The sequence below is a fragment of the Lepidochelys kempii genome, chromosome 1 (genome assembly GCF_965140285.1).
Source record: "Lepidochelys kempii isolate rLepKem1 chromosome 1, rLepKem1.hap1, whole genome shotgun sequence".
In the NCBI taxonomy this organism is placed as follows: Eukaryota; Metazoa; Chordata; order Testudines; family Cheloniidae; genus Lepidochelys; species Lepidochelys kempii.
Window position 1 is genome coordinate 12210325 of NC_136380.1, and position 21809 is coordinate 12232133.

The window sequence follows — 21809 nt, forward strand, 5'->3', positions numbered from 1 at the left end:
TTGGACCCGGTCTCCAAGTCCGAATCGGTGCAATTTGGGGTGGGGGGGACTCAGTGCAATGAGGGCTCGCGGGGGCCAGGTCTGTTGGGGGGACTCGCCATGACTGGGGACAGTGTGGAGGCCTTTTTTGGGGTTGGGGCACTGTAGCACGTCTCTTTAGCAGTAATCTTGGGCCAAGCAGTGTCTGCGGGAGGGGAGGGACAGGCCAGTCGCGTGGGGACGGGCTGAGCTCGGCTCAGTAGGGCTTGAATCCCTGCCAGGGTTAGAGCTTCTACTTTCACTTCTCTTGCTGTTTCTAGGCTCCTTGGTCTAGTTTGCCCCCTTCGCCGTTGGAAAGAGCAGAAAGACAGGCCAGGAGGGAGACTCCAGAGCCGGTCTGCATTGGAGACAGCACTGCAGAGATCACCTCCAGCGGGGCAGGCACCTGCTGACGGTAAATTACTGCACTGGGCTGGTGCTGGGAAAGTCTGGGCTTGGAGGAAGGCCCCTGTTTGTCACTTGGAGGCAGTGGGGGCCGGGTTCTGATCTCTGTCACGCTCATGTAAACCCAGAGCCAGAAATTACTTTGGCATAATTGAGCAGAATTTGGCCCTAACTCAGTGTCCTAGCCCCCCCTCACTGATCAGAACTGGATCCTGCTCTCATTGAAATCAGTAGGAGCTAAGCTTGCACCCTTGCAGCACTGATCTCTGAGCTGGTTGCCTGATGCAGTGAGTCTATGGCAGGGATGGGGAAAGAAGCCAGATCTCCTGACTTGTGGCTTAACCACAGGGCCATCCTGCCTTCGTCCACATTTCGCTGTGGCCAGCGTTTGTTCTTTTTTTAACTAAGGTGAAATGTCCCTTTTCTAATCTAGGTTGATCCCTTGGGGTTTCTCTTTCTGTTTCTTTCACTTCCTGGCTCTGCCCTCCCTCCCTCCGAGCTGTTGTTTGTGGCATGGTTTGAAAGACAGGCCAAAGTTTTTCATTGACACTTTAATTAAAAATGTTATGATCACATTTCTCCCGACGTTATCTACAAAACCTCAAGGTGGGGCTTAAACTGCCCCATCTCCCTTTGAAGTGTGAGGGAAACTCTGGGCGGCGTCAGAGCATGGAGGAAACAAAGTCCATTTTGGGGAGTTGGGAGCCAAAGAAATAGCAGCAAAAGGAAAATGAAATACAATTGTGCATAGCTGGAGGTGGGCTGTAACCATGTATGGCTGAGCTCTGCAGCAGGCCATTAATGCACTCCTACCTCTGTGGCTCAGGCTTATTGCTTGTTCTGTCTGAGGAGCCCAATAATGTTTCCTGTCTGAGCAGGTGGATGCAGCTCTGCAGCTGAGAGAAGCTCCAGAGCTAGCATTGGTTTAACCCCCTTGATGCCTTTTCTCTCCCAGCTGACGTGTCTGGTACGTCGAGACATCATGATCAAGGCTTCGATGAGCTCTGGGAAGGTGACTCTCTTCCACCAGGATCCGCAGAGTGAGGTCACCTGTCGGGTCCCCGCACTGCTGTATATCCTCACAGACACGCTCCTGGCGTTCACGGAGAAACGCTCCTCTGCCAGGGACGAGGACGCTGAGTACCTGGTGCTGAGACGAAGTCGGAAGACAGGGACTTCGGTCGAGGTAATTCCTTGTGCGTTGTTTCCCTGCAGACCCCCCCCCCTTGCTTGCTGCCGCTCTCAGCCCGAGGTGTCTCAGCATTAGCGCTTCCCATGTTACCCGGGGTTCTTTCAACCCAAAGCTCTTGGTAACTTTTACTCTGTGCAAGGTGGACGGTCACATACCTGCTTCTGCGTTCCTACGATCTGTGCTGCTTGCGTCAGAGACATAGCTCTGAGAGCATCAGATTCTGCCTTCAAATTAATTACTTCACCTTCCTTTTCTGCTCTGATTCTTTCCAGTTCCTGCACCTGGTCTTTTAACCAATCTATCTCCTGATCCAGTGTTGTCGCAACCATCCACAACCCCAGCAAAGCAGCCCTTTTCTTTGCCCTACCATTCGGACCTCCCCACCTTCCTGCATTAACCCAGATATCCCATTGCTTGTGGAGCTGCAGGAAGGCTCCGGGGCCAGTGAAGGCACCAGGCTTCCAGGGTCCATTACCCCCATACTCTTGTACAAAATCTGTCAAGCTGTTTCCCAACATAATGTTCAACTGTTCATTCTTTCCAGTTGTTCCCCTGTCTCTGGACATAATTTCTCAACTCGAACAGGCAATCAGCCTGAGTTCTGAGTCCCAGTAACGGAATGTATACATAAATTAACTCGCAAACTGCGACACGGGAACTTGTAGGGAGCGACCCCACTTCGCCGTCTTTTACCTCCTATTGCAATGGACAAACTACAAACTGTTTGTACCATCCGTCTCCTTCCTCTCTACCACATCCTTGCTGGGTCCTCCAAATTCTGTTACCCAGGGTTCTTTCAATCCATAGCTCTTGGTAACTTTTACTCTGTGCAAGGTGGTGTCAGGAAACAAATCAGTGGAGACACGGCCGTCCGACCGATAGATGGCTGGCACAAAGAGGACAACACAAGAGTGCTTTCACTTAAAGCCAAACTTTATTTAGTCTCAAGCACTAACACACGTCCGCAAAAGGTTAGTAAAACACCCCCAACCCTTGATAATTACCAAAGCTGAGTGTGGCTCTCGAGTGGCACAGCGGCAGGCTTCCAGTGGCCAAATCTTCCGTCTGCCAGTGGGGACTACAAGATGTATCCAGAGGGAGAGTCCAAAAAAAAGTCCAACTACCTCAAACTTTTCCCCCTTATTTCTACATTAGTAATAGAATGACATGTCCCTTAAAGAAAACTTGTTAAGTAAGCAGTTTCAATAGTCAAGCAAGAGGTTTCTTCTGATTATCGATTAACCAGGTGTGGGTTTTTCCAGAGTTTGCAGCCTTGAGGCCCCAATAGACATTCCTGTGGCATATCCTGCTCTTCAAAAATGCATGTATCAGCCACTTCAACACAATTCTTATCAGGAAGGACGGGGTCAAGCTGCCCTCTCTGTGGCACCCAAAACTCCCCCACCCCCTGCCTTCGTCAAACTGAGAGTGCTGAATGGCCAATTTACAGCCTGCTGACTTCGCTGCTTTTAGCAATAAGCTATAGTGGTTTCAGGCACTTTACTGGTTTGCCAAAGTCTCCCCGTACACCCGCGGTGCTGCCGTTCCCTCTCCAGGCTATTCACCCCCCAGTAACTAATGGTACTGGCAGGTTTCGAGTAACAGCCGTGTTAGTCTGTATTCACAAAAAGAAAAGGAGTACTTGTGGCACCTTAGAGACTAACCAATTTATTTGAGCATAAGCTTTTGTGAGCTACAGCTCACTTCATCGGATGCAACTGGGCAGGGCTAGATTCTGTGAGGGGCAGAGCGCTCCGATGAGGTGCCGGGGGCCTTTACCTGCCTTTTGAAGTGAGGAGGGAGTTGATGCTGCTCAGCACCTTGCAGGATCACACCACTAAGGAATATGACGGGGGAAGACACCTGGCAACCCTACTGCTGACCTGGGCTGGAAGGCTCATTCCTAATGCAGTGTAAATGTCCAAGAGAGGAGCTCAGGAGAGGGAGGCCAGACCTGGAAACTGGCTGGGATTGCAACAGTTCCTGTCCCACGGAGTGACTGAATGATTGGCATGTGTCTTGTCTCTAATTTCAGGCCTGGATCCATGTAGGGAGGAAAAGCAGAGCCAAGCCACTAGAGCAGAAGCCAGCACAGCCCTCAGGGGAGCTACTGCAGCCCAGCCCCTGCTCTCTTAGGGGAAGGCAGAACCAACAGCCTAAAATGAGGCTCTGAGAGCCCCGTTTTGGCACCTGCTTGGTTTTCAGAAGTGCTGAGGACTCATCAGCTCCCCCTGGCGGTGGGGCGAAGTGTGAGCTCCATGGCCCATCCAGTCCTGAGGCGGCAGTACAGAATGGTCATCCTGATGTACTGAGGAGTGGACCCTGCTCACTTACCCCTCTGACCTACCTGTTCTTGCCCCCTCTCTCCCGCTGCAGTGAGGGCCCACGGAGCCCTTGACGAGCGCAGTGTTACCGGCTCACCGCCCGATGAACCCCTGCCCGGTGTACGAGCAGAAGAGTCAGACCGTCTTCCTGTTCTTCATCTGCGTGAGGCAGCGCATCTCAGAGCAACGGCAGATCCGCACTGGACAGAACGCCGCCCGGCTGTGCTACGTCTGCAGCGGAGACGCCGGCCGGACCTGGAGCTCGGTAACGGACCTGACGGAGCAGGTGATTGGGGAAGACTTGAAGGACTGGGCCACGTTTGCGGTGGGGCCGGGGCACAGCGTGCAGCTCCGCTCCGGGCGGCTGGTGATCCCTGCTTACGTCTACCACATTACCGCTCGCTGCTGCCGCCTGCCGCTGCCCTGCTGGACCCAGCCCCGGTCCTTGGTCTTTTATCGTGATGACGGCGGGCAGTTGTGGCACAAGGGCGAGCTGATTAAGGGCATGAAGACGTTGGAGTGCCAGGTGGCCGAGGTGGCAGGCCAGGCCTGTGACCCCGTCCTGTACTGCAACGCCCGCGCCGATGCCGGGCGGCTGCGCTCAGCACAGACCAGGGGCTGACATTTGAGAGCCCCTCCTCATGCAAGAAGCTGTGCGAGCCGCCTCACAGCTGCCAGGACAGCATGGTGAGCTTCCCGCCGACAATGGGGCTTCTGGACGCAGATGACGTGGAAGAGCCAGACGCCCCAGCCCACGAGATGACTTGCCTGTTGAACAGCGGGAATGCCGCCTCCGCCCTCCACAGAAGCACCACGTCATGGCTGCTTTACTCCCACCCGATGGATAAACGCAAGCAGGTCAACCTGAGCATCTACCTCAACCGCTCCCCATTGAATGAGGCCAAGTGGGGACACCCCTGGCTCCTGTACCAAGGGCCGTGTGGTTACTTGGACCTGGCCATGTTACAGTAGGCACCAGCGCTGCTCTTGTTTGGCTGCTTGTTTGAGTGCGGGGTGAGTTACGCGTGTGAGGAGATCGCCCTCCAGTTCTTCTGCTTTGATGATCTCCAGAAGAGCAGAGGCTCCTTCCCCTCCTTGGAGCAGGAGCCCGAACCAAAGCTAAAATCTGACTAGCAGTGTCCTCCAGGGGAGTAAGTGAGGCAACCCCTCCCGAAGATCCCCACCCTCATGAGGCCTGGGCTTCCAAAAGCAGCCTCTTCTTTTGGGTGTCTCTGGTTCAGGGCCTGAGACTTCCTAGGGCATGGGTGGGCAAACTATGGCCCGTGGAATGAGTGTAATAATTTCTGTGGAGTTATGACAACTGTTTTGTCAGAGTTGATGTGCCACAGCCCTGTGCTAAAATTCTTATGCCCTTCCAATGGAAATTCTTAATGACCACCACTGCCCCCAGCTGGTTAGAATCACATCAACTCATAGGCGCAGGAACTAGGGGTCTGGGGGGTGCTGCAGCAACCCCAGGTTTTATGTGGGGCTCTGCTTCTGGCCCCGCACCTGGGGTCCCGGCTGCTGGCCCTGCACCCAGAATCCTGGCTTCTGGCCCTGTGCCCAGGGTCCCGGCTGCCAGCCTCAGGGCTCTGCTCCCGGCCCCACATGCGGGGTCCTCTCCTGGCCCTGAGCCTGGGGCTCTGCCCCCAACCCCAGCTGTGGCCCCAGCTTCAGTCCCCTTACCATGTCCATGTTCCCGCTCCTAGAGCCATGGCCCTGCTCCCAGCCTCAGCTCTAAGGGATGGCAGGGAGAGCGGACATGGGTAAGGGGGGGTGCAGCGTCCCCACTATAAAAATGATACTGGAATCCATCTTAAACCTGGTGCTTTTTCATTTAGAAGGAGGGGGGAGAACCCAGAGAAAGACAAAGGATTCTCGCCTTGTGCCAAAGATATAAAAGGGGGTGGGACAGAACAAAGGGATCTTCCAGAGAATACCCCGGCTTTCCATCTAAGGTTTTGGCTACAGTTGCACGTTATACCACAATAAAGCCTCCCAGAGCGCTCTACCTTACTCCCCATCCACACTGGCAAGGCACAGAGAGCGCTCTGACTCCCTGGCTGGAGTGCTCCTGGTACTCCACCTCCCCGAGAGGATTAACAGCTGTTGCGCACTGGCTGAGATGCTCCAGCTCCAGTGTAAATGGGCAGTAAGGTTATTACGCACGGATTGACCTCCGGAAAGTCCCTATAATCCTTTTAACTGAAGCATCCTCTTTTGTTTTGTTGTGAACTCCGGGTGCGGAAGTGCCGTTTCAAAGCTCCGTTTCGGGGGCTGCTTATCAAAAAACCAAACACAGCCACTGTTGGCTTTGAATGAGTGAGAGGCAGGCAGGGGGCTCCGTTTGGAGCACCGACAGCCAATGTTTACTTGTAGAGAGAGGCGGGGAGGGGAGTTGGGGACCCTTTCGGGGAGCAGCTGCTTATCTCGTCTATGAGAAAAAAAGAAACAGCTGCCGTTTGCTTTCGGTGAGTGAGAGCAAGCGGGGGAGGGAGGGGAGGGTCTGTACTTACAAGGCAACACGCTGACACTCTCTCAGCCCCCCAAACATCCACTCTCTCTCCCGCCACGCTCCCTGTCACACTCCACCCCCGCCCCCACTGGAAAAGCACGTTGCAGCCACTTGAATGCTGGGATAGCTGCCCATAACGCACCGCTCCCATTGCCGCTGCAAATGCGGCCACGATAGTGCGCTGGCAGCTGACAGTGTGGACAGGCTGCAGTACTTTCCCTACTCAGCTGTACGAAGGCGGGTTTAACTCACAGCGCTGTACATCTGTAAGTGGAGCCAAGGCCAAAGATGTCTGCTGGAACTGACAAGGACTGTACCAGGGGAAAGGATTGAGCCCAGACTAGGAAGGAGTCTAGTCTGTGAAAGAAGATTATTGGAACATCTCTGAGGGTGAGATATTACCTGTAATCAGTTTCTTAATGTATTAGGTTTATACTTGTGTGTTTTGTTTCATTTTGCTTGGTGACTTACTTTGTTCTGTCTGTTATTACTTGGAACCACTTAAATCCTACTTTTTATACTTAATAAAATCACTTTTGTTTATTAGTAAACCCAGAGTAAGTGATTAATACCTGGGAAAGCAAACAGCTGTGCATATCTCTCGATCAGTGATATAGAAGGCGGACAATTTATGAGTTTACCCTGCATAAGCTTTATACAGAGTAAAACAGATTTATTTGGGGTTTGGATCCCATTGGGAACTGGGTGTCTGGGTGCTGGAGATAGGTGACTTGCTGAGCAGTTTTTCATAGAATCATAGAATAACAGAGTTGGAAGGGACCTCTGGAGGCCATCTAGTCCAACCCTCTGCCCAGAGCAGGACCAAATCATCCCAGCCAGGGCTTTGTCAAGCCTGACCTTAAAAACTTCTATGGAAGGAGATTCCACCACCTCCCTAGGTAACCGATTCCAGTGTTTCACCACCCTCCTAGTGAAAAAGTTTTTCCTAATATCCAACCTAAACCTCCCCCACTGCAACTTGAGACCATTACTCCTTGTCCTGTCATCTGCTATCACTGAGAATAGTCTAGATCCATCCTCTTTGGATCCACCCTTTCAGGTAGTTAAAAGCAGCTATCAAATCCCCCCTCATTCTTCTCTTCCGTAGACTAAACAATCCCAGTTCCCTCAGCCTCTCTTCATAACTCATGTGTTCCAGTCCCCTAATAATTTTTGTTGCCCTTCGCTGGACTCTCCAATTTCTCCACATCCTTCTTGTAGTGTGGGACTCAAAACTGGATACAGTACTCCAGATGAGGCCTCACCAATGTTGAATAGAGGGGAACGATCACGTCCCTCGATCTGCTGGCAATGCCCCTACTTATACACCCCAAAATGCCATTGGCCTTCTTGGCAACAAGGGCACACTGTTGACTCATATCCAGCTTCTTGTCCACTGTCACCCCTAGGTCCTTCTCTGCAGAACTGCTGCCGAGCCATTCGGTCCCTAGTCTGTAGTGGTGCATGGGATTCTTCCGTCCTAAGTGCAGGACTCTGCACTTGTCCTTGTTGAACCTCATCAGATTTCTTTTGGCCCAATCCTCCAATTTGTCTAGGTCCCTCTGTATCCTATCCCTACCCGTTTGTGGAGCGCCAGCTTTTTTTAAACAGCCAGGCTCACCTGAAACAAACACTCCCAATTCCCGCCCTTTTCAGCCAACCAATCAAGCACTCACTCAAACTTTCAAGCTGCCCTCACTACAAACACTCCGATCCTCTCACCAAACACACACTCAGATACCCAGATACTCACCAGCACAGATCCCAGGCAAACTCCTGCTGTTTGCTGCTCTGCTGTCCCCCACTGCTCAGCTGGTTCCCCGTCGCTTTTGGTTAAAGCCTGCAGCTTTGGGAGTGTGGACCAGACCTGGGTCTGTGTTTTGGACTGTGTTCCGGTTGTCTAATAAACCTTCTGTTTTACTGGTTGGCTGAGAGTCACATCTGACTGCAGAGTTGAGGTGCAGGGCCCACACGGGCTTCCCCGGGAGCCCCGCCTGTGCGGACTCGCTGTGGGAAGTGTACAGTGTGGAAGGGGATGCTGAATGCTCCGAGGTCAGACTCAGGAAGGTCAAAGCTGTGTAAGCTTCTTGCCCTGGAGACAGTCTGCTCCCAGAGGAAACACGTTCCCCCAGAGTCCTTACTGGCTTCGTATGGAGCAGTTCCAGAGCATTGCCCGGTGACTCCGTGACAGAAGGCAATCAGGATGGTCAGGCATGACTTGCCCTTGGTGAATCCATGTTGACTGTTCCTGATCACCTTCCTCTCCTCCAAGTGCTTCAACATGAAGAAGGTCCACTAGGTGGCGGAGCAAGACTGCCAGATGCCGGGGAATCAGGGAGGGACAGACTGAGGGGTGGAAATGAGAGGTGCTACAGGATAATGGGGGGAAGAGAAGTGGTGGCCTGCCGGTGGGAGCCTGCCTGTCTGGGGAGAGCAGCGCTGGGGCTTTCTCTGTGCAGCTGAGAGGCCAAGTGCATGCGGTGAAAATCCAGCACACGGGATTGGAAACAGTATGGGCTAATGGTTAGAGCACAAGCCCCAGGACTGAGTTCTATTCCGGGCTCTGCCCCTGACTCACTGCCAGACCTGGGGCAGGTCACGGTTCCGCTCCCTGCTTCCGTTTTCCTATCGATCTCCCAGGGAAGGGCCAGGAGATTGACCCCTGCTGTGAAGCCCCGTGAGAGCTGGAAATATCGAATAGGGAGGGTAACGGGCCGACGGCGGAGGCCATGCTCCATGATCACAGCGGTCCTTGCTGGCCTGGGACCGGGCTGGGGCTCGCTGGGTGAGAAGGGCTGAGCCCGAGCACTGGCCCGGGGTCACCCCTGGGACCGCGCGGTTCACGGGGCTTTACACCAGCCAGGATCTGGGCAGTTAGCGGGAGCACCTTAGGTTTTACCTCCGGTGCCGAGGGAAGCGATTCAGCTGCACACCGGCCGTGGGAGGAGGGAGCCGGAGGGAGCCGGGGACAGGCAGGGACCGAGCCCTGCTGCTCCCCGCGCCCTGCGGTGCCCGAGCCCCGCGGAGCCGTGAGTGCGGAGCAGAGTCTGCGGTGAGGGGCGGCGGGGGCAGGTCTGATGGGGCGGGGGGGGACTCGGCGCAATGGAGGAATGGGGGGCAGGTCTGATGGGGCGGGGGGGGACTCGGCGCAATGGAGGAGTGGGGGGGCAGGTCTGATGGGGCGGGGGGGACGCGGCGCAATGGAGGAGTGGGGGGGCAGGTCTGATGGGGCGGGGGGGGACGCGGCGCAATGGAGGAGTGGGGGGGGCAGGTCTGATGGGGCGGGGGGGACGCGGCGCAATGGAGGAGTGGGGGGGCAGGTCTGATGGGGCGGGGGGGGACTCGGCGCAATGGAGGAATGGGGGGCAGGTCTGATGGGGCGGGGGGACTCGGCGCAATGGAGGAGTGGGGGGGCAGGTCTGATGGGGCGGGGGGGACTCGGCGCAGTGGAGGAATGGGGGGCAGGTCTGATGGGGCGGGGGGACTCGGCGCAATGGAGGAGTGGGGGGGCAGGTCTGATGGGGCGGGGGGGACTCGGCGCAGTGGAGGAATGGGGGGCAGGTCTGATGGGGCGGGGGGGACTCGGCGCAATGGAGGAATGGGGGGCAGGTCTGATGGGGCGGGGGGGGACTCGGCGCAATGGAGGAGTGGGGGGGCAGGTCTGATGGGGCGGGGGGGGACTCGGCGCAATGGAGGAGTGGGGGGCAGGTCTGATGGGGCGGGAGGGGACTCGGCGCAATGGAGGAATGGGGGGGCAGGTCTGATGGGGCGGGGGGGACGCGGCGCAGTGGAGGAGTGGGGGGGCAGGTCTGATGGGGCGGGGCGGGACTCCGCGCAATGGAGGAGTGGGGGGCAGGTCTGATGGGGCGGGGGGGGAGGCGGCGCAATGGAGGAGTGGGGGGGCAGGTCTGATGGGGCGGGGGGGACGCGGCGCAATGGAGGAGTGGGGGGCAGGTCTGATGGGGCGGAGGGGGAGGCGGCGCAATGGAGGAGTGGGGGGCAGGTCTGATGGGGCGGGGGGGGACGCGGCGCAGTGGAGGAGTGGGGGGGCAGGTCTGATGGGGCGGGGGGGACGCGGCGCAATGGAGGAGTGGGGGGCAGGTCTGATGGGGCGGGGGGGGAGGCGGCGCAATGGAGGAGTGGGGGGGCAGGTCTGATGGGGCGGGGGGGGACTCGGCGCAATGGAGGAGTGGGGGGCAGATCTGATGGGGCGGGGGGGGACTCGGCGCAATGGAGGAGTGGGGGGCAGATCTGATGGGGCGGGGGGGGACTCGGCGCAATGGAGGAGTGGGGGGCAGGTCTGATGGGGCGGGAGGGGACTCGGCGCAATGGAGGAATGGGAGGCAGGTCTGATGGGGCGGGGGGGACGCGGCGCAGTGGAGGAATGGGGGGCAGGTCTGATGGGGCGGGGGGGGACTCGGCGCAATGGAGGAGTGGAGGGCAGGTCTGATGGGGCGGGAGGGGACTCGGCGCAATGGAGGAATGGGGGGCAGGTCTGATGGGGCGGGGGGGACGCGGCGCAATGGAGGAGTGGGGGGGCAGGTCTGATGGGGCGGGGGGGGACTCGGCGCAGTGGAGGAATGGGGGGCAGGTCTGATGGGGCGGGGGGGACTCGGCGCAATGGAGGAATGGGGGGCAGGTCTGATGGGGCGGGGGGGACTCGGCGCAATGGAGGAGTGGGGGGCAGGTCTGATGGGGCGGGGGGGGACTCGGCGCAATGGAGGAATGGGGGGCAGGTCTGATGGGGCGGGGGGGACTCGGCGCAGTGGAGGAGTGGGGGGGCAGGTCTGATGGGGCGGGGCGGGACTCCGCGCAATAGAGGAGTGGGGGGCAGGTCTGATGGGGCGGGGGGGGAGGCGGCGCAATGGAGGAGTGGGGGGGCAGGTCTGATGGGGCGGGGGGGGACGCGGCGCAATGGAGGAGTGGGGGGGCAGGTCTGATGGGGCGGGGCGGGACTCCGCGCAATGGGGACTGGCGGGGGGCCAGGTCTGTTGGGGGGACTCGCCATGACTGGGGACAGTGTGGAGGCCTTTTGGGGGTTGGGGCACTGTAGCACGTCTCTTTAGCAGTAATCCTGGGCCAAGCAGTGTCTGCAGGGGTGGGGCTGGGCTGGGCTCGGCTCAGTAGGGCTTGAATCCCTGTCAGGGTTAGAGCTTCTACTTTCACTTCTCTTGCTGTTTCTAGTTCCTTGGTCTAGTTTGCCCCCTTCGCCGTTGGAAAGAGCAGAAAGCCAGGCCAGGAGGGAGACTCCAGAGCCGGTCTGCATTGGAGACAGCGCTGCGGGGATCCCCTCCAGCGGGGCAGGCACCTGCTGACGGTAAATTACTGCACTGCATTACTGCTGGGCTGGTGCTGGGAAAATCTGGGCTTGGAGGAAGGCCCCTGTTTGTCACTTGGAGGCAATGGGGGCCGAGTTCTGATCTCTGTCACGCTCATGTAAACCCAGAGCCAGAAATTTCTCTGGCATAAATGAGCAGAATTTGGCCCTAACTCAGTGTCCTAGCCCCCCCTCGCGGATCAGGACCGGATCTGGTTCTCATTGAAATCATTAGGAGCTAAGTCTGCACTGAGCCCCTTGCAGCATTGATCCCTGAGCTGGTTGCCTGATGCAGTGAGTCTATGGCAGGGATGGGGAAAGAAGGAGCCCAGTAATGTTTCCTATCTGAGCAGGTGGGTGTAGCTCTGCGGCCGAGAGACACTCTGGAGCTAGCATTGGTTTAACCCCCTTGATGCCTTTTCTCTCCCAGCTGAGGTGTCTGGTACGTCGAGACATCATGATCAAGGCTTCGATGAGCTCTGGGAAGGTGACTCTCTTCCAGCGGGATCCGCAGAGTGGGGTCACCTATCGGATCCCCGCACTGCTGTATATCCCCACAGACACGCTCCTGGCGTTCACGGAGAAGCGCTCCTCTGCCAAGGATGAGGACACTGAGTACCTGGTGCTGAGACGAGGTCGGAAGACAGGGACTTCGGTCGAGGTAATTCCTTGTGCGTTGTTTCCCTGGAGACCCCCCTTGCTTGCTGCCGCTCTCAGCCCGAGGTGTCTCAGCATTAGCGCTTCCCGGGGTGCTGCCTCTCCCTGGATATCTGCACTCCAGGCTATTCACCCACCAGTATCTAATGATACCGGGCAGGGCTAGGTCCTGTGAGGGGCAGAGCGCTCCGATGAGGTACCGGGGGCCTTTACCTGCATTTTGAAGTGAGGAGGGAGTTGAGGCTGCTCACCACCTTGCAGGATCGCACCCCTAAGGAATATGATTGGGGAAGATGCCTGGCAACCCTACTGCTGACCTGGGCTGGGAGGCTTGCTCCAAATGGAGTGTAAACGTCCAAGAGAGCAGCTCAGGAGAGGGAGGGTGGGCCGGGCCAGCCCGGGGAACTGGCTGGGATTGTGACAGTCCCTGTCCCACGGAGCTAGCAACTGTGTGTTTGGCATGTGTCTTGTCTCTAATTGCAGCCAGCTTGTGTCTGGCTGGATCCACACAGGGAGGAAAAGCAGAGCCAAGCCACTAAAGCAGAAGCCAGTGCAGCCCTCAGGGGAGCTGCTGCAGCCCAGCCCCTGCTCCCTTAGGGGAAGGCAGAACCAACAGCCTAAAATGAGGCTCTGAGAGCCCCTTTTTGGCACCTGCTTGGTTTTCAGAAGTGCTGAGGACTCATCAGCTCCCCGTGGCGGTGGGGCGAAGTGTGAGCTCCATGGCCCATCCAGTCCTGAGGCGGCAGTACAGAATGGTCATCCTGATGTACTGAGGAGTGGACCCTGCTCACTTACCCCTCTGACCTACCTGTTCTTGCCCCCTCTCTCCCGCTGCAGTGGGGGCCCACGGAGCCCTTGAAGAGCGCAGCGTTACCGGCTCACCGCCCGATGAACCCCTGCCCGGTGTATGAGCAGAAGAGTCAGACCGTCTTCCTGTTCTTCATCTGCGTGAGGCAGCGCATCTCAGAGCAACGGCAGATCCGCACTGGGCAGAACGCCGCCCGGCTGTGCTACGTCTGCAGCGGAGACGCCGGCCGGACCTGGAGCTCGGTAACGGACCTGACGGAGCAGGTGATTGGGGAAGACTTGAAGGACTGGGCCACGTTTGCGGTGGGGCCGGGGCACGGGGTGCAGCTCCGCTCTGGGCGGCTGGTGATCCCGGCTTACGTCTACCACATTACCGCTCGCTGCTGCCGCCTGCCGCTGCCCTGCTGGACCCAGCCCCGGTCCTTGGTCTTTTATAGTGATGACGGCGGGCAGTTGTGGCACAAGGGCGAGCTGATTAAGGGCATGAAGACGTTGGAGTGCCAGGTGGCCGAGGTGGCAGGCCAGGCCTGTGACCCCGTCCTGTACTGCAACGCCCGCACCCCGTGCCGATGCCGGGTGGCTGCGCTCAGCACAGACCAGGGGCTGACATTCGAGAGCCCCTCCTCATGCAAGAAGCTGTGTGAGCCGCCTGACGGCTGCCAGGGCAGCGTAGTGAGCTTCACACCGACACCGGGGCTTCTGGAGGCGGATGGCGCAGAAGGGCTAGACGCCCCAGCCCACGAGATGACCTGCCCGTTGAACAGCGGGAATGCCGCCTCCGATATCTGCAGACGGACCATGTCATGGCTGCTTTACTCCCACCCGACGGGTAAATGCAAGCGGGTTGACCTGGGCATCTACCTCAACCGCTCCCCATTGAATGAGGCCAAGTGGGGACACCCCTGGCTCCTGTACCAAGGGCCGTGTGGTTACTCGGACCTGGCCGTGTGCCAGGAGGTCCCAGCAGTGCTCTTGTTTGGCTGCTTGTTTGAGTGCGGGTTGAATTACGCATGTGAGGAGATCGCCTTCCAGCTCTTCTGCTTTGAGGATCTCCAGAAGGGCAGAGGCTCCCCCCGCTCCCTAGAGCAGCAGCCTAACACAAAGCAAAAATCCAGCTAGCGGTGTCCTCCGGGGGAGTAAGCGAGAGAGACACATGCTCACTCCCCCCGGAAGATCCCCACCCCATGAGGCGTGGGCTTCCGAAAGCAGCCTCTTCTTTCGGGTGTCTCTGGTTCAAGGTCCAGGACTTCAAGGTCCGGGGCCTGGTTTGTAGAGGAGCAAAGCATCCGTCGCTCCATCTGAGATTGAGAACTTGGCCACAGCCCGGGCAGCCCTGCCAGCCTCTCCGGTGCCGTCCTACTGATGTACCAGCACCCTGAGCCAGATGCACCACCGCCAGGGGCCAGAACGCCTGCTGGTGTAAATCAGCTCCACAGGTTACACCAACTGAGGGTCTGGCCCAGAGAGAGGACTGCTCAGTCCGTACTCCACAGACCTGTCGATCCTTGGTCCCTCTGCTGAGACTGCCCGTCCATTAAGAATTGTACTACAACAAAAGAGAACTCACTCTGGGTGCAGGGAAGGGGAGGGAGAAATGTGCTTTGCTGCTGGGGGTGCTGTCCTAAGTTCCCCGTAAGCTGCGCAGCCGTGCAGCAGCCTGTTGAGTGTCCCACAGGCACTCGTGGATCTCGCCCGGCTGGGACCTGCCGTGGCCGGGCCACCCCTCCTCTGGCCCCAACTCAGCCCGGACTTGCCGTGGCTGGTGGGAGGGATGCCCTTCTCCCAGACCCAACCCAGCCCCAGACCTGCTGCAGTGGGGAGAGGCACCTCTCTCCCCAGCCCAGGTGCTGCTGTGAGGAGAGAGAGCTAGGGGGAGTCCTCTCTCCCCACTGTAGCCCCGGGGCAGCCTGTACCCCAAACCCCTCACCCCTGGCCCCATCCCAGAAGCCGCACCCCCATCTGGCGTCCCTGCACCCCGACCCTCTGCCCCAGCCCTGAGCCCCGTTCTACACTCTGAACCCCTCGGCCCACCTCCACCACATGAATTTTGTTATGTGCACCAATATGGAGGTGATGTGTGACACATGACAAAATTCATTCCACACATGGGTGGGAAAAGTTAGAGAGAACACCGGTGCTGTCTTATTAAAGGAGATACTAAGAACGTGACCACACATGGTCACTGAAGATCCCATGTTTGCAGGAGTAGTAGTTTAGCATCTTGGCCATTTCTCAGTTCAGGGAACAATCCAAGCAGCTTCCTTAAAGCATGCTTTGCAGTGTCAGCTGGAGAAGTTGTTCAAGTATTTCCTCTCCTTGGGCGAGTCCCGATGTACCTGGTGTGTGGGCGAGTGAGCTGTTTGTTCATTTGCTCTGTAAACTGCTCCAGGAGCATGCACATCCCTCCCTTCATAAATCAACACCACAGTGTCGCTTCTGCCCTGGGGAGCAAGCAGGCACCAGCTTGGAGGCAGACGCCAACGCTACTCCCCATCATGTCTGTGCACGTCAGCCCCAAGCTGTGCAGCATCTCTGCTGTGTTACTGGTGTGCCAGAGACCCCAGGTTAGCCTGTGGCTCTCCCTCCTGAAAATAGTTATAGAAAGCCCTGTGGTGTAGCATCTATGGTGCTGGACTGAGACTTGGGGGACCTGAAGTCTGTTCCTGGCTCTGCTGCTGAACTCCTGGGTGACCTTGGTCAGGTCACTTTGCTTCTCTTTGACTCAGTTTCCCTCCCACCCTTTGTCATGTCTGTTTAAACTGTCAGCTCTTTGGAGCACAGCCTGTCTCTTACCATGTGTCTGTATAACAAATGGGGCCCTGATCTTAGTTAGGGCCTCTTGATGCTACTGGAAAATCAGTAAGTAATAGTATTACATATTTATAAGCAGCTACCTTATTTCTTCTCCCCCCCCCCGCCACCCTTAGTCAGCACTTAGCCAAGCAGTACATATCTAGCCTTTACAGAGGCAGAACCTGCAAACACTCATCCACCTGCTTAACTCTACTCACATGAGTAAGTGCCATTGACTTCAATGGGACTCCTCACACAAGTAAAGCTACCTGTATTTCTAGGATCTAGCCCCAAATCTTTCTTGGTGAGCTAGCAGGCCTGATTCTGATCTCACTTGCTCTGGTGTAAATGACAGTTTCATAGAAGCTGATGGAAATCCCAGGCATAAGCGAGATGAAAATCAGGCCAATTATTTTGAAATCCGTCCCTGCAGGATCTTTGCTGCCCTGTGAAAATCCCTTTAATCACCTGATGATGAATTGGCTTTTGTTTCTTATTTTTTTTTATCGGTTCTCTGTTTGTAGCAACTGCCACCAGTTCTGTAATGGCACTGATCACTCACTGCATTGTCTGGGTCCCTTGCCATGAAACACCTTCAGCAAGAGAGTGACTACGGAATGTAAAGGGCTAGATTCACTCATTCCCCACTGGCCAATTTGCATGTCTCCGGCAGCCCAGGACAGCTGGAGAGTGTCGGTGAATCTGGCCCCCGAGTCTGCTTGACCCAGTGATGTCTGGTGTTAAGGAAAAGTTAGCACATGTGACTCCATTTTGGTTTGGGGCCCACCATTGTTTAAATGCCAGCACATCATACACCAGGAGGAGTAATCCTTAAATACTGAATCCCTGTGAAAATCCTCCTCCTTGTCTCCAGCCTGCCTTGACTCCCAGTATCTGGTTTTTGTCAGTCTCTAACTCCCTGTCTCTTGGCCTTGATGTGAGGCCTCCCATCCTGATAATAAAAGTTACTGATGCATGGCTTTAGGACCATGCTGTGTAATTAACATAACTGGTATAGCACGAGGAATGCACCAAGCAGGGATAGGTGGTAGATAAGACAAGGGTTTGTTTATTGGCTAAGGTTCCGGATGCATGAGGGCAACATGCTTTGCTAAAAGGTATATAACCTTTGTATAATCTGCATTCAGGGTCCCCTCCTGGCTAGCAGGGGGGCACCACGCTCGAGCGTAATAAGTTTAGTGTTTTTTGGGAACTCTGCAGTTGTGGACTTTATTTCTGTGCCTCAGCCTAGATTCGGACTGTGCGTGACCTACCAGGTGTAATTCGCAGCACTTGTGTGCGTGTCCTACCAGGTGTAATTCATAGCACTTGTGTGCGTGTCCTACCAGGTGTAATTCATAACACTGGTTAAGTCAGTAATGAGCAGATGCTGGCTCAACGACCGAGTGTAATAATTTCCGCGGCGTTGTGACAACTGTTTTGTCAGGGTGGGTGCGCCATGGGCCTGTGCTAAAATTCTTATGCCCTTCCAATGGAAATGCTTAATGGCCACCACTGCCCCCAGCTGGTTAGAATCACATCAATTCATAGGTGCAGGAACTAGGGGGTGCTGTAGCACCCCCAAGTTTTACATGGAGCTCCACTTCTGGCCCTGCGCCCGGCGTCCTGGCTGCCAGCCCCGTGCCTCGGGGCTCTGCTTCCAGCCCCACATTCGGGGTCCTCTCCGGGCCCCGAGCCTGGGGCTTCACCCCCAGCTGTGGTTCAGCCTCCTTACCCCGTCCATGTCCCCCCACCCAGAGCCATGGCCCTGCTCCCAGCCTCAGCTGTTCCTGTGCTGGGTAGCAGCACGCAAAACCTATTTGTATACATTGAACGGAGCTTTAATTTTAGAAACTCAAACTGCTGACTGTCCATCCACTGGCTGAGAGGATGTAACCATGTCTCCCTCCAGTGGTTGGTCCCAGCAACTATCACAGCTATTCACCTAGAGTCACAAGGCGTTAAATCCTCTCTGCTGATGAGGCCAGGGTGCGTGGTTGCTGCTGGTGCATCCAGATCTGATGCACAATGGTAGCCCCTGGCGCCTCTATCTGTACGTGGCCATGGTTCATTAGTAAGGATCTTTCTCTGCATGGGTCTGTGTTGGCTGTGCTTGTTTTATTTATTCCTCGTCTCCTTTAACAAACGGAATGTGCAGCCTCTTTGCACCTAAAGTGAGAACAAGGCCCATATTTTATATTCGTCTCCACAAAGAGGGCTGTTGGCGTCAGGCCCCTGGTGCTTTGAATGCCTGCTCGAGCGAATGCAGGGTCGAGCCCTCCCTTGCAAAAGAGGAGGAGGGATGGTGTAATCTGAGCTGGATGTTAGCAGATGAAAGCAACACATGATTCCCAACCCCACTGAACACAGCGGCTGCAGGCTGGGGCTGCACAGCCGTATTAACAGATGTTCTTCTATTAAAGCACGCCTTGATTTGTGCCAAAAACTGGCCTCTCTCTCAAATGAGGGCTCGGGGTCTGTCTGAATGCTTTTCTGCGTCATGCAAAGATGTTGCTTGAGCCTGTAACTGTCTAAAACAAAAGGCCTTACATACGATACAGTTACACCACTGATCTCCGAAAGAGTGGGTATTAATAAAGCTCTCCACTAATGCCTGTATCCCTCATGGGGTGGTCCTGCTTGTGTAACTGCTGCAGGGTGGCAGCAGCTACGTTCAGTTCGGAGGCTGAGTTGTCCTGGGGTCAGAGCGTGGGATGGCAAGGCAGGAGGCCTGGGCTCTAATTCTGGCTCTTCAGCTGATTCGCTGCGGAAGTTGGGCTGCGTGGAACTGAGAACGGGCTGTGATGATTGCACCTGGAGCAAGGCGTCTCGAGCTGGAGCTGCTGGTTGGGTGAGCCAACTGTGCTGGTTTCTCAGTCCTTCTGCTTGTCTCCTGTTCCCAACACGGCAGAGCAGAGGGACGGGGAGACTCAGCCAGACCACCCAGGGGATGAAATCAGATGTACCCTACCAGAAATGGGGCCTTAGCAGGTATGTATTTAAGGGCTGAAACTTACAACCTCTAACCCAGCAGTAGATGATTAAGGACTAAGTACAGAAACTCCTCATTTAACCGTGTCCTGGTTAACCTTACGTTGCTGAACAATTAGGGAACATGCTCGTTTAAAGTTGCGCAATGCTCCCTTCTAACGTGTGACGTGGCGGAGGCAGGGGACTATGAACTGTTCAAACAGGCCCTGCTCCGTGAGTTTGGGCTGGCCCCCGAGATGTACACCACCATTTGCCCACTGAGGTTTTGATGGGGGGAGACCTAGAGGACTGGCCAAGCAAGCCCCAGACTGCCCTGGTTGTGACCCGCAGCCAGAGCCGGCGATGGGCACTGCGCCCTGACCTTGGGGAGGGTACCACACCGGAGGCGCAGGATGCTATCCTGGTGGGGAGGGAGAGCCGAGGGGCACGGCTCAGAGAGGCGGAGGCCTCAGACCTGGCCACTGCGGGGGAACCGGGCCCCATCCCTTCCCCAGCCGCTGAGTTCCAGGCCGAGTTGAGGAAAGATCCCTCCTTGCGGAAGCTCAGGGACCTGGCCAACCTCAGTGTGGGACGGACCATGAGGAGAGGCTGCCAGGAGAGGTTCCTGTGGGAGAAGGGGTTCCTGTACCGAGAATGGGCTCCCCCAGGGGAAGTGGAGTCCTGTGGGATCAGGAGGCAGCTGGTGGTCCCCCAGAAGTATCGCCGCAAGCTACTGTACCTGGCCCATGACATCCCCCTCTCAGGGCACCAGGGAATCTGGCACACCTGGCAGAGGTTGCTACAGAACTTTTACTGGCCCGGGGTCTTTACCACGGTCCAGCAGTATTGCCGATCCAGTGACCCCTGTCAGAGGGTGGGGAAGGCCTGGGACAAGGGGAAAGCGGCTTTGAGACCTTTGCCCATCATAGAGGAGCCTTTCCAGAAGGTGGCCATGGACATTGTGGGGCCTCTCAGCAAGACGACCCGGTCGGGGAAGAAATACATTCTGGTGGTGGTAGATTTCGCCACCCGCTACCCCGAGGCAGTGCCCTTAGCTTCCATTGAAGCAGACACCGTGGCAGATGCGCTCGTGACCATTTTCAGCCGAGTGGGGTTCCCCAAGGAAGCCTTGACAGACCAAGGGTCCAACTTCATGTCGGCCCTGCTCCGGTGCTTGTGGGAGAAATGTGGGGTCTGGCACGACTAGGCCTCAGCTTATCACCCCCAGTCCAATGGGCTGGTGGAGAGGTTTAACGGGACGCTAAAGATGATGCTGAAAACCTTTATGAACCAGCACCCGCAGGATTGGGACAAGTACTTACCTCACCTGCTGTTTGCGTACAGGGAGGTGCCCCAGGAGTCTACCGGATTTTCGCCTTTCGAACTGTTATATGGAAGGAGGGTGAGGGGCCCCCTGGACCTGATGAGAGACGAGTGGGAGGGGAAGGCCACTCCCGATGGAGAGTCAGTGGTGGAGTATCCTGATCTTCCGAGAGAGACTGGCTGAACTCATGGGCCTGGCCAGGGAGAATCTGGCCAGAGCCCAGAGGAAGCAGAAGGTCTGGTATGACCGCACGGCGAGGGCCCGTGCCTACGCCACCGGGGATCAGGTGATGGTTCTCATCCCCGTGAGAAAGAACAAACTACAGGCCACCTGGGAGGGCCCTTTCAAGGCTGTCAAGCAGCTCAATGAGGTAAACTATGTGGTGGAGCTGTCGAACCGGGCGCACCACTGCTGGGTGTACCATGTGAATATGATGAAGCCATATTATGCCAGGGGGAATGTGTTGGCCGTGTGTGGACAGTGGGAGGAGCAGGGAGATGACCCTTTAGTAGATCTATTCCCTGGGACCAGAGCTGGTTGCCCCCTGGAAACAATTCCCCTCTCGGATCGGCTAACCCCTGCCCAGCAAGCTGAGGTCAGGGGGGTGCTGCATCCGTACCGACAGCTGTTTTCCAGCCAGCCTGGACGCACTAATCTGACTGTCCACCGGGTGCAGACAGGGTCGCACCCGCCGATAAGATGCTCCCCCTTCTGAGTCACAGGGAAAACTGCTCAGGACCTGGAAAGAGAGGTCCGGGACATGCTGGCTTTGGGGGTGATCCAGCTATCTGCCAGCCCTTGGGCCTCGCCGGTGGTGCTGGTCCCCAAAAAGGATGGGTCGGTCCGGTTCTGTGTGGACTATCGGAAGCTCAATGCCATCACTGTATCTGATGCCTACCCCATGCCCAGGCTGGACGAGCTCCTAGGCAAGCTGGGAGGAGCTCGGTACCTTACCACCATGGACCTTACAAAGGGCTACTGGCAAGTGCCGCTGGGTGCAGATGCCCGGCTGAAATCGGCCTTTATCACCCCTCTGGGGCTCTATGAGTTCCTGACCCTGCCTTTCGGCCCCAAGGGAGCGCCGGCCACCTTCCAGCGCCTAGTGGACCAGCTACTGAGGGGGATGGAGAGTTTTGCCGGGGCGTATATTGATGACATCTGTGTCTTTAGCCAGACCTGGGAGGACCATGTGTCCCAGGTTAGACAAGTGCTGAACCGACTACAGGGGGCTGGGCTGACTGTAAAAGTGGAGAAGTGCAAGGTGGGGATGGCTGAAGTATCTTACCTGGGCCATCGGGTGGGGAGCGGCTGCCTAAAGCCGGAACCAGCCAAGGTGGAAGTGATCAGAGACTGGCCCGCTCCCCACACCAAAAAGCAGGTCCAAGCCTTTTTTGGGATGGCTGGATACTACCGAAGATTTGTGCCCCACTTTAGCGCCATAGCCACGCCCATCACTGAGCTATGCAAGAAGGGGAAGCCAGACA

The 21809-nt window shown here is 56.7% G+C and overlaps 1 protein-coding gene, 1 long non-coding RNA gene and 1 pseudogene across 5 annotated transcripts in view; 2 read left to right on the top strand and 1 right to left on the bottom strand.

Moving 5' to 3' along the window:
• Positions 1-9306, bottom strand: part of LOC140907713 (uncharacterized) — a 23793-nt gene extending 14487 nt beyond the window's left edge. The window contains exon 1 of the long non-coding RNA XR_012157589.2: positions 8211-9306. This is a non-coding gene — a long non-coding RNA (uncharacterized LOC140907713). The remainder of the gene's footprint in view (positions 1-8210) is intronic.
• On the top strand, positions 286-6323 carry LOC140907703 (sialidase-3-like; annotated as a pseudogene). Its single transcript, XR_013635530.1, has 3 exons — positions 286-433; positions 1379-1609; positions 3992-6323. The product of XR_013635530.1 is annotated as a sialidase-3-like (transcript).
• Positions 8829-18801, top strand: LOC140907693 (sialidase-3). Of its 3 annotated transcripts, none has more exons than XM_073334227.2 (4): positions 8829-9509; positions 11642-11774; positions 12205-12435; positions 13269-18801. In XM_073334227.2, exons 3-4 carry the CDS (start codon positions 12232-12234, stop codon positions 14355-14357), a joined length of 1293 nt encoding a protein of 430 aa, XP_073190328.1. In that variant the 5' UTR covers positions 8829-9509; positions 11642-11774; positions 12205-12231; the 3' UTR covers positions 14358-18801. The 3 variants fall into 3 exon arrangements, with proteins under 3 accessions (XP_073190328.1, XP_073190337.1, XP_073190345.1); XM_073334236.2 differs by having other exon boundaries at positions 8829-9486; XM_073334244.2 differs by having other exon boundaries at positions 8829-9242.
• Positions 18802-21809: the final 3008 nt, after the last annotated feature.

Bases quoted from the DNA above. Each gene is read 5' to 3' on its own strand.
- LOC140907693 (XM_073334227.2), top strand. From the start codon at position 12,232: ATGATCAAGGCTTCGATGAGCTCTGGGAAGGTGACTCTCTTCCAGCGG. The intron at 12,436-13,268 runs GTAATTCCTTGT...CTCCCGCTGCAG, and splicing joins AGACAGGGACTTCGGTCGAG to TGGGGGCCCACGGAGCCCTT.